The sequence below is a fragment of the Neovison vison genome, chromosome 6 (assembly GCF_020171115.1).
Source record: "Neovison vison isolate M4711 chromosome 6, ASM_NN_V1, whole genome shotgun sequence".
Taxonomy (NCBI): Eukaryota; Metazoa; Chordata; class Mammalia; order Carnivora; family Mustelidae; genus Neogale; species Neogale vison.
The window spans coordinates 107381916-107393651 of NC_058096.1; the positions used below are offsets into that span (position 1 = coordinate 107381916).

Consider the following 11736-nt stretch of genomic DNA (forward strand, 5'->3'; position numbering starts at 1 on the left):
CAAATCTCTGTCCTGAGCATGTTCACTGCTTAGTCTTTCATCATCGGTTTCCTATATGACGGCTACCGACACCTGCATTTTGCGGATGCGGCTTGGGCAACACTGTGAGGCAACATAGGACCAGTTCCTCTAGTCTTAGAAGAGTGAGTTCCCTCCCAGTGTCCCAAGGGCCGTCCTTCTCTGGGAGGGGGAGGAAAGGAAGGAGGAACAACTGGGAGTAAGAAACAAGGTTTTGTTGGCTACTCCCTTTTTTGGAACAATATCAGTATTTAGTTTCTGTGTTCCAACAAGCCCATTGTTTGCCTCCTGCCTCCCTGCTCTTTTCTTCTGCTCTTTCTCGATCTGCTTTACAAGTATCTCTCTTCTTTTTCCCAGTGACACACGGGGCCTCCCAGAGCTGTGTTCCAAGCCCTCTTCCCTTTACCTTCTCCCCGAAGAGCAGCTCCATCCCTGGGTGATCAGAAATGGCTTTAACGACCATTTATGGCTCCCAAATCTCTCCACCTGTCCCCTTCTCTTGAGATCCAGACTCATACATCTACTTCTAGAACAACACTTCAAACTGCATATCTTTGGTCAGAATTCCTCTCTTCGGCTCCAGCCCCTGAATATTTCCAGGTCCTGATATTCATTTTCTCAGTGATTGCGTTTACCTTCCTCCTCAGTGGTCCAAGCTTAGGGTTTCCCTCTCCCTCACCTTCCCCATCTGCAGGCCCTGCAGGTCAGGAACCATCTAAATGAGCTCTTTTCTCCTCCAGCATCATGGCCTGTCAGTCTCCTGGCTGGTCTCCCTGCTTCCGGGTCTGCTCCCCAACTGTAGCTCCCCACCACACCTCACTCTGCGTCAAGCCTGAGGGACGTTTTCAAAATGGAAATTTGATCACGACCACTGGCTTCAGGATACACACCTAATTCCTTCATGGGGTCCAGAAGAAATCTGACCCCTGTCTACATTTCCACCTTCATGGCTTGCCACTGCAGGCTCAGACACTGAGGTCCAAGCATCCCACTTGCACTCACTTCCTTCAGTGTTTATGCTTGGACCTGGGGACTTCCCTTGGCCCTTCCCTCCTCTTCTGAATATTTCCCCAAACCCCCTTCCCCTGACCACACTCATCCTTCAGGTTTCTGTGGAGATGTCACTTTTCTTGGAAGCATTCCCTGATTGCCAAGTCTGCCTACCTGCCTTACCTGCAGCCTCTTTCAGACTGCACTTGTTTTGTCTTTTTTTTTTTTCCCCTTTCTTCCCACTGAGCCATAATCAGCTTAGAGTCAGGGACCCTGGCATCTGGGTCTTTTCATTATTCTCAGGACCTAGCACGGAGGCTGGTAAATAGTAGATGCTCATTAAATATTGAGTAACTGCTTGCATGAATAAATGAAAGAATTGAACATGTGGAAAGAAATGAAGACCAAGCAGAGGCTATCTATTCCGTTTGCTATAGCAAGGGAATCAGCCTCTGTCAGTTGCTTTCTGCCAGGCAGAGAGCTGGAAAGCTTTACAGTGGGAGAAAAGGGAGGCTTCAGCTATGTCCCGACTGGAGGCTGTTGGCACCGGGAAGCCGCAGGCAGGCTAACTAGAAGTGGGAAACCCACATGATTGGTTAGGTGTGCACCTTTGGCTTTCTCTGGTTGGTCCCAAGTTGGAAATAGGGCAAAAATGAGGGAAGCTGTTGGTTATTCATCCGATCCTGCCCACTGGGGTCAGTTGTTATAGGGATTATTGTTGGGCTTCCTGACCTACTACTAGTGATAGCTAGTTGACTTTCTATGGTCTGACTTATAGGTAGCAGGCTGGCTTCCTGGCCAGATTACTGTGGATAGGGGGTTGGTTACCTGGACTGGATGCTGCAGATTGTAGGTCAGATTTTTATTTTCATATATTTAGTCTGGCAATTGCCCATTTGTATACTGAGTCTCTCGAACTAATATCGATTGAACATCTACCATACCTCAAGCTCTGAATTAAGTGTTACATATGCAACACCTCATTTATTTCTCGCAATACCTTTTTGGGGTAGGTGTTACCATTTCTGCTTAACCCCAATCACTTCCTTCTTGAAGCTCATGGTAGCCACACTTTCTGTCTTCTGCCCTCTTTGATGCCTTAGGTCTCCCCCCATGCACACACCCCAGATTCACTGGAGGCTAGGCTCTGGGGCCCTCCAGCCCAATGCTGCTATCTTCCCAGCCCTGTCATGATCCTTCCTCCATTCCTTCCCACAATTCTAGATCCCCAGCTGTGGATTTCTTCATCTTCTAGTGACCTTAACCTCCAAGCCTCTTTACTCATCCACACCTTAGTCATCAGGCACATCCCTCGTCATCACCAAGAAAGGGCTCATCTCTGATATAGAAACCCTATCACCCACTCTGATTGAAATAACTTCCTCCTCTTTTAGCCCTCCCAGGCAGTCATTAATTCTAGGTGGGGGCAGAATGGTAGATTTCAAAACACTTAAAAATATTTTTTGCTATATTGTAATATGTCTAAAATGTATACTATGAATAATAAAGAAAACTCTCTAAACATGATTTTAATCTTTAAAAATAAATGTCACTGACTTGTATACCCACCACTTTCTTTCTTTGAGGGAACAGGGAAGGGAGGAAGGCCAGATAGCCCTATATGGTCATGATCACACTGCAATCAGAACTTATAATGATGAAGTTCTCTTATTTATTTGTTTGTTTTTTATTTATCTATTTTATTTAAATTCAGTTAATATATAGTGTATTATTAGTTTCGGAGGCAGAATTCAGTGATTCATCAGTTGCATATAACACCCAGTGCTCATTACATCCCGTGCCCTCCTTAACACCTATCACCCAGTTATCCCATCCCCCAACCCCTATTTATTTATTTATTTATTTAGAGACCGCAAGTGGGGAGAGGTCGAGGGAGAAATAGAGAATCTTAAGCAGGCTCCATGCCCAGTGTGGAGCCTGACATGAGGCTCTGATCTTACAACCCTGAGACCATGACCTGAGCTGAAATCAAGAGTCAGATACTTAGCTGACTGAACTACCCCGGCAGAAGTTCTTTTATTTTTTAAAAATTTATTTTAAAAAATATTTTACTTATTTATTTGACAGAGAAAGAGACAGCAAGAGAGGGAGCACAAGCAGGGGGAATGGGAGAGGGAGAAGCAGTCTTCCCACCGAGCAGGAGCCCAATGCGGGGCTCGATCCCAGGACCCCCAGGATCATGATCTGAGCTGAAGGCAGACACTCAACGACTGAGCCACCCAGGTGCTCCCCCGAAGAAGTTCTTTTAAAATGAAGTTGATTTGGGAAAGTCTCAAAAGTCACGACAAACACAGTGGACGAATTATGTTTGAGTGACCATGATCCCATATGCTGAGTATAATGGTTAATTTCATGTGTCAGTTTGGCTAGACCATGGAACTCAGCTGTTTGGCCAAACACTGGTTTAGATGTTGCCTCGTGCCAGTGTTTTTTAGATGTGATTAACATTTAATCCCTAGATTTTGAGTAAGCAAATTACCCTCCAGAATATCGGTGGGCCCCACCTAATCAGTTGAAGGCGCTAAAAGACCAGACTGAGGTGTTCTAAGCAGGAAGGAATTCTGCCTTTAGGCTACCTTCAGACTCAAGATGGCAACACTAACTCTTCCCTGGGTCTCTGGGCTGCTGGCCTGCCCTGCCTATTTTGGACTTGTTAGCTGTCTCAGTCTTATAAACCAATTCCTTAAAAAAATTTCTATCTATCCACATCCTATTGGTTCTGTTTCTCTGGAGAGCCCTGACTAATACACTGGGCAAAGGCCAGATACACAGGACAGAAACTCCCCGACATAGCATAGAGGAAGATAAACAGGACCCACCTCCATAAATCACGCCCCACCTTTCCCCCTAGCCACCAGTCCTCAACCTGTCAGATTCCTCTTTACTGAATCAGGCCCAGCATCTGATAACAACAGGTCACTGAGGAAATTGTTAACTGATGGATTATACTCTAGCAGGTGGTTTTCAGTCAGGTTGGTGCTGTCATTAGAATTTTAAGCTGCAATTTCCAAGTTGAAGGAGAAAGTGTCTTATCATTATCCTCAAATAAGGAATGTTCTAGTAACAGGCTAAGAGATGCATTGATCACAAGGCATCTTGAAAGTAAACCGGTGTTACTCCTTCAGGGTGGAGGCAAAGCCAGGTTTTGTGGAGCCTAAAGTTATACCTAAAGTAGGAGGTCCCTCTTTAGAAAAAAGAATACACAAATATCTTACTTTGGAAGTTTATCAGTGTAAGTGATCATATGAATCATATGATCATATGAGCCCTCCTGGGGCTTTACATTTGGAGAGGGAAAGTGAGGAGCCCTGAAGCTTAAGCTTTATTAGCTTCAGGGTAAATCTGGCTCTGTTTCTGGGCTTTTTAGGATGGGGATAGAAAGAAAGGTGTTGGCCTCTCCTTAGGTTGGTTCCTGTTCTGCTGGGAAGGAAGCTGGGGCTGGGCTCCTTACCAGCTGCTGCAGGAAGATACATTTCTCTTCCTCTAGATCCACACTGTTCCCCGCCTCCAAGCCCTGCTGGTGTGAGCTGCCAGACCCCTGCCCCACTCCATCCCTTTCCCTGCTCCCTTCTCTGCCTTCAGCTCTCATCCTGGAGTTTCCAGAGCCCATTTGCCATGCACCTGTACCCTGTGTTTGTGTGTGTGTGGGGGGGGTCTGTTGTCCCTTCAGACTCTAGGGGAAACAGGGTTTTGATGACATTTCAGATGACAGCATGCAGCCTGTCTCCTACCTTGCAAATGCAAACACCTCTCTGTGCTTCCTACAGCTCTTTGGTCTCTGAGGACAGCATTTCTAACTGCATGAGAAGCAGCAGCACTTTGGCTGCCTCGCGAGAAGGAGCCTTGCTCTGTGGTCCTTTCTCTACATCCGTGGCCAGCACCCCGATGACCCTTCTTCCTGCCATCTCCAAGGGCTGGATTTATCTGTCTCACATATGCAGACTCATGTTATTAGAAGCAGTGGCTTTCTGGCTCTACCCAGGGATAAGTATTTTTATAGAATTGGCTTTCAGTATTTCATGGAGTATAGGAATTTACTGGCACCTTCTGTCCTCATTCTGGGAGAAGCTCAATGACTGGCTGAACAGTTCTGCAAATCCCAGCGGCTGGCGTTTTCTGTTTTCTCTCAGCTCCGAGTTCCTGCCTCTTCAGAACTCCTGGGCTCATTTTCACCCCAAGTTTCAGAGCAGTTCTTCCCCGTCTGCCCCCACCAACTGAAATCTGGGCCTTTTCTTTGATCTTCCCCCAGAATCACTCACACCTAGACACACACCGACTTATAACATAGACTTTACTGAAAGAGTTGGAACAACGGAGTTTTGTATCACGGCAAAACCTGAGCAACTGAAAATTACATTTCAGTCATCCTTGTTTCCTACATCCGCCTTCGGGACGTCCTTCCCCTTTTGGTCCCATTCTCTCAGACTTGAGCCCCTGCTCAATGGACTGTCACCCTCTGCCCCTCATCCCTGGCTCCTGCAGAGGGCGGAAGTAGTCTCATTCAGTTTAGACTAAAAGCAACTGTAGCAACAGTTCTAGAACCGGTTCTTCATCCTGCTACACTCAGCGTAAATAAGACAGAGAGAGAAGTGAAGAAAACAGAAGTCCTCACCACGACGCAAAAACGCACACCCTCTCTTTCACACCTTTAAACATTTGAGCTGCACGTACTCAGCCAGTTCTGCCTCAAGCTGATAGAACCCTCCCACAGAGTCCAAGTGACTCTCCGGTTTCCTCTATTTCCTCATTTATTGTCTCCTCTTGGATCCCAAAAGCTGTCAGAGAAAAGCCCTACTCCTTGTTCTCACGTCATGGAAGTCCACGGTCAGGAGCTGTACAGGGCAGTGAGGTAGTGAGGCAGGAAAGAGGCTGACCTGGAGAAAACAGAGGGACAGATTGAAGTAACCCGAGGAGCTGAAGGTTTATTTAGGAACAAGGAAGATGACTCCTGGGACAGGCAGCCATATGGTAGATCCCAGGAACTTTCCGGGCTGCGCGCACCATGGGCACCCTTCAGACTCTAGGGACAACAGGCCCCGTGCAGAGACAGATTCTGTACCTAGACACCCCCATCCTGTAGCATGGCCTCTGTCCCCAGCTTCTCCAGCTCCTCGTTGCTATAGCCTCTGGGACACGGCTGGTACTTGGCCCCTGGGGTCTCCCTCCAGGAGGAGAAGCGATGGTGCCAGAGGCTGCAGAGACCATAGATGGCAGCCAGCACGGCGGCACCCAAGGCCAGGTACCAACAGAAGAAGATGGTGAGGAAGGCGAGGTCCCCCGGGTTCTCTGCCTTCCAGGGCTGCCCTGAGAGGGGAACGTACATCAGCACAGAGAGCTGTAGCATCCAGCAGCTCAGCACCAGTCCCAGCCAGCCCTTGAGCACCCACAGCGTGGGCTGGTCAGGGACCCAGACCTCGATGACGAGCACCAGGCTCACCAGGAAGGTGGGCACCACAAACAGCACATGCACGCGGATCTCCAGGGTGTCCTTGTTCTCCAGGTGGGCGGCCATCAGCAGTGTCAGCACACAGAAGGCCAGGGCCTCGGCTGCTCGCTCCAGCTTGACGTTCTGCCATGCTTGACATGCCTGGCTCACGATGTCCACCACGCCACTGAGCATGAAGAACCCATATATGGTGACGTGATCCCAGTTGTTGTAAAATATGAACGGCCGCTGAGGGTTCTCCCAGTCTACTATCTTCATCCGGTTTACTCCTGGGGGGTAGAAGAACTCGGGAATGATGCCGCCCAGGGCAATGACCACCTTCATCACCCCTTGCACAGGTAACCGCTGCCACCACCTGTGTCCTCGCTTCTCCCTTGGGGGCAAAGGGGGTCTGAGTAACCTCTGTCCCCGCAGCAGGGCCAAGGACATCATCACTGCATAGTACAGAGAGAAGAAGAGAAGGAATAATCCTGCCAGCAGGTGTCCTTTGAAGGTACCCATGGTCTCACTGTGTGTGCTGGAGCCAGCAGAGCGAGAGCCGGCAGGTGAGCGGCAACCTCGCGGGGCTCTCCTCACAAGCAAGAGTGGCGGCTTCTAAGCTGTGGTGATATCTTCCTGCTCCAACTCCACCCCTACCTCCCACACATGAAAGGACACACGTCTGTGCTGGAAGCATCTGAGCCACTCCCTGGGTGGGATCTTTCAACCATGTGGCACTTTGCCTCACTCCGTTCCTTCCTTAGGTCAGCCAAGCTTGGGATGCCAACCTCTGCACCTCACGTGGTTGACCCTTTCTCCTCCATCCCCTTTGCCCCACCCCCCACAAAGAGAGGGGACGGAAAGAGGTGATTAAGGGGCGGTGGCTGACTTTCTTACATTGACTGTCTCTTTGTGACAGTCCTATTACATCTTTTTTTCCCTCAGTTAATCCCTCAAAATCTCTATGAGAGAGTGGAACAAAAGGTATAGGTGACATTAAGGCTCCGAGCAGTGAAACCACACGAACAGGTGTCACATCTAGCTGGGAGCACAGCAGAGCCAGGATGGCGACCCAGATCTACTCATCTGCTGATAAAGTCCAGAGTTTGTACGTGACTAAATGACTTTCATTTCCAACACTTGTAAGTCCCATGACGACGGGCAAGTTACTGTGTCTTCTTGAGCCTCAGTCTCCTGACCAGTAGAATGGGGATAATAATTACTTCAGAGGTTTCCTGTACTAAATAGAATAAGGTATGTGAGTGTCTGATACATTAAAAATGATGTAGTGATTATTAGTAATTTTTCTATGTTATTACTAATGTTTCTTGCAGAATTCCTATGATGTTAAAGTTGTTCAAGTATTCCTATGAATATTACCAAAGCAGAAACCATTTAAAAAAAGGGAGGAACCTAATTATATTTAAAAATGTAAAACTTTTTTATTAACAGAAATTAAGCATTACAATGAATAATTTATCATATATTAAAATTACAATTAAAATTAATTTCAAGGAGCATCTGGGTGGCTCAGTTGGTTAAACAATTGCTTTTGGCTCAGGTCATGATCTCAGGGTCCTGGGATTGAGCCCCATGTCAGGCTCCCTGTTCAGCAGGAAGTCTGCTTTCTCTCTACCCCTGGCCCCCCCTACATGTGCTATCTCTCTTCCCCTCCCAGTAAATAAATATAATCTTTAAAAATAAAATAAGGGCACGTGGGTGGCTCAGTCAATTAAGCGCCTGCCTTCAGCTCAGGTTGTGATCCTGGGGTCCTGGGATCAAGCCCCATGTTGGGCTCCCTGCTCAGATGGGAATCTGCTTCTCCCTCTTCCTCTCCCTCTGCCCCTGCTCTTGTGCTTTCTCCCTCTCAAATAAATAAATAAAATCTTAAAAAATAAAAATAAGTGTTCATGAATCTTTAAAAAAATTAATTTCAAGGGAAACATAAATTATAAAATTTTACTCCATATTTGACAAAGTATAGGTCTCCTAACAATATAAATAGCTCTTACAAATCAAAAAGTTAAAAATGAATGCCTCAGTAGAAAAATGAGCAGAGGGCATAAAGTGGCTAGTCATTCAAAGAAAACTGTAAGGAGCCAATAAATCTACAAAAGTGGGAGCCTATCTGTAGCTTTAACAACACAGACTTCTCTTCATGGAGGATAAGGTAGTTCTTTCACTCCTCCATGCCAAATGGGAAAAGTGGTGAAGAATGAGAAATGAGGGGCATCCGGGTGGCTCATTGGTTAAGCTTCTGACACTTGGTTTCAGCTCAGGTCATGACCTCCAGGTTGTGAGATCAAGCCCCGAACCCCATATTGGGCTCCGCTCTCAGTGTGGAGTCTACTTATCCCTCTCCCTCCCCCACTACTCACTCACTCTGTCACTCTCAAATAAATGAATAACATCTTTTTAAAAAGTGATAAGTGATAAGCTAAAAATGTTAAGGCTACTACAATAGTAAATGGTTATCCAAATTTTTAAAAATTGTCTTTCTTTTTTAAAAAAAGATTTTATTCTTGTATTTATTTATTTAAGAGAGAGAGAAAGAATGCACAAGCAGGCAGAATGGCAGGCAGAGGGAGAAGAAAACTCCCTGCTGAGCAGAGAGTCCCACATGGGGCCTGATCCCAGGATCCTGAGATCCTGACCCAAGCTGAAAGCAGACGTTTAACCAACTGAGCCACCCAGGCATCCCCTAAAATATTTTTTTCTTATTCTAAGAACACTGGATCTTGAGATTCAAAATTTGCCGGAAGCCGAGGCAATCACATGTATATTTCAGGCTCCTCAGTCATGAGGCAAACAGGCAAAAAAGAAGGATATTGGTATTGACTGAGGCAAGTGGTTCTGATTAAAACAGGGACATAGAATTGCAGCCATATAAGGGGGTGGGGAGGAAGAGGTGTGGATGCAAGACAGGTGCCTCACCAAGTTGCCTTCTTAGGCTATGTATCTAATGGTCATTAAAGGAAGTTACTTTCACGATCCTATGTAGGCAGGACCACCAAAGGCTCTTTGATTCACTTTTTCCATTCAAGAATAGTACTACTAATGTCAGATACTTCTAGGTCCTGAGGAGCCAACAGTGAAGAAGAGAGACAAGAAACAAATAAATATACAAGTAAACAACAACGAAAAAATGGTAGAGGTGTTAAATAATAAGCCTTCTTCCCTCAAAAAAAAAAATTAAGGCAATTGCAATAGTGAGTGAATCCTTCAGATCAAATAATAAAAGAAATAACATTTAAGCCAAGATCAAATTAGCATTAGGGTCCAGCCCTGCAATATCGGAGTGAATGATGGATAGCTTTATCATATGAAGACCTAGAGGAGGAGATGAAGGAAGGCGAAGACCCTGGTAATAACACTCCTTATTGACACTGTATGCTGTTTCCAATCTTTCCAATTGTGTCTTTCTCTACCTAATTGGCATCATCACATTTTGGTTTTTGCCATTGAGAGCCTGGTTAGAGGCATGCCAGGTAGTAAAAACTTAAGTAATTTGTCTTTCCTGAACTATCTTTGGCTGCATATTACAATGAGCGAGTATTTTTGTCATCAGAAACTAACTGAAAATTTGAAATCAATGATACGATTGTTTAATGCATGGAGAAAAATCTTCAGTATGAAGACATCAAAATGTGGCAATTTCTACATGGTAGTTTTATGGGGAATATTCATTTGTGTCTTTTTTTTGTATCTTTCAATTGTTCTATGAGGCTTTAGTAATTTAATTTCATGACAAAATTACCAACTTGAAAAATTTTGTAAAAGCTCTCCTCTGTCACTAAAAACATTTCTTTATACATGTATATTCATGTGTACAATTATTTATAAAGATATAATATGTATACTAACATATTTTAAAGACCGAAAAATGCACAGACAGGTTTAAAAAGTAATATAATAAATGCCAATGCAGAATGAACAAGGGTTAACATTTTGTCATGTTTGCTTCCAGGGTTTAGAGAAATAAATATTCAGATCTTTCCTGTCTCAATCCCATGCCTCCCTCCCTTCAGAATGGAAAACCATATCATTTTGGTGTGGATCTTCCCTGTCATTCTGTCATTTTATATATGTTTGCATCTTTCTGTGTCTTGTCTCTTTGATCTACCTTATCATTTTCTATGTATTTCTAATTCTGAGAAAACAAGCAATAGAAGGAGGTCTTCCCTGAACAAGACACTGCTCACGCCTCAGCTAGAATCCATGTAAGTAGAGTTCCTTTGTAATGAAGTCAGTGTGGTTAAATTAAAAAGGGAGGAGGGCGGGGCGCCTGGGTGGCTCAGTGGGTTAAAGCCTCTGCTTTCAGCTTGGGTCATAATCTCAGGGTCCTGGGATCGAGCCCCGCATGGGGTTCTCTGCTCAGTGGAGAGCCTGCTTCCCCCTCTCTCTCTGTCTGCCTCTCTGCCTACTTGTGATCTCTGTCTGTCAAATAAATAAATAAAATCTTTAAAAAAAAAAAAAAAAGGGAGGAGGGACTCAAAAATCGTGCAAAAATACAGCTGATGGGAACCATATGTCACAGTGGCCCCGTTCCAGTAAACTGGGCAAGTATTGAAGAGTTGGTGCTAAGGTAACTGAAGGTAAGCAAAGCTAACTTTTTTCTTTTTTAAAAAAAATTTATTGATTTATTTGAAAGAGAGAGAGATCACACCTAGGCAGAGAGGCAGCCAAGGTGGGGAGGGGCAGGCTCCCTGCTGAGCAGAGAGCCCGATGTGGGGCTCTATCCCAGGACCCTGAGATCATGACCTGAGCCAAAGGCAGAAGCTTAACCCACTGAACCACCCAGGTACCCCAACTTTTTTCTTTTGTAAGACTTAATTTATTTATTTGAGAGAAGTGAGAGAGAGCACGGGAGGGGAGAGTGTAAGAGGGAGAAGCAGCCTCCACGCGGACGCGGGACCCGATCCCGATCTCACTAACCCCAGATGCCCAAGCAGGGCTAACTTTGATCACCCCCTTCCAACACACACACAAAGTGACCATGAGTCCCTGGTGTGTCTGTCTCTCCCCATCTTCCAAGAGGACAATTATTTATCATCTGCTACCCTCAGAGTCATCCTGGCTTTCAAAAGGAGGCGGTGTCTGATAATACTCACTTACACTAAAGATACATTCATCTTTAGTGGATGAGTTTCAGTCACTGTGATATCTCAGTCAGTCGTTTCAAGCCCCTCATCTCCACCTGAAGAAAAAAATCCTTAACTTTGCTCACGACTAAAGGAATTTTTGGCATCAACCAGCAGGTGTTTGGTATTCGAAGCTGTTCC

The 11736-nt window shown here is 45.5% G+C and overlaps 1 protein-coding gene across 1 annotated transcript; it reads right to left on the reverse strand.

Moving 5' to 3' along the window:
* Positions 1 to 5303: 5303 nt before the first annotated feature.
* LOC122910501 (transmembrane epididymal protein 1A-like) lies at positions 5304 to 7059 on the reverse strand. Its single transcript, XM_044255125.1, has 2 exons — positions 6089 to 7059; positions 5304 to 5903 (listed from the first exon to the last, which is right to left on the reverse strand). The coding sequence occupies exon 1, from the start codon at positions 6974 to 6976 to the stop codon at positions 6089 to 6091; it is 888 nt and encodes a 295-aa protein (XP_044111060.1). The 5' UTR covers positions 6977 to 7059; the 3' UTR covers positions 5304 to 5903.
* Positions 7060 to 11736: the final 4677 nt, after the last annotated feature.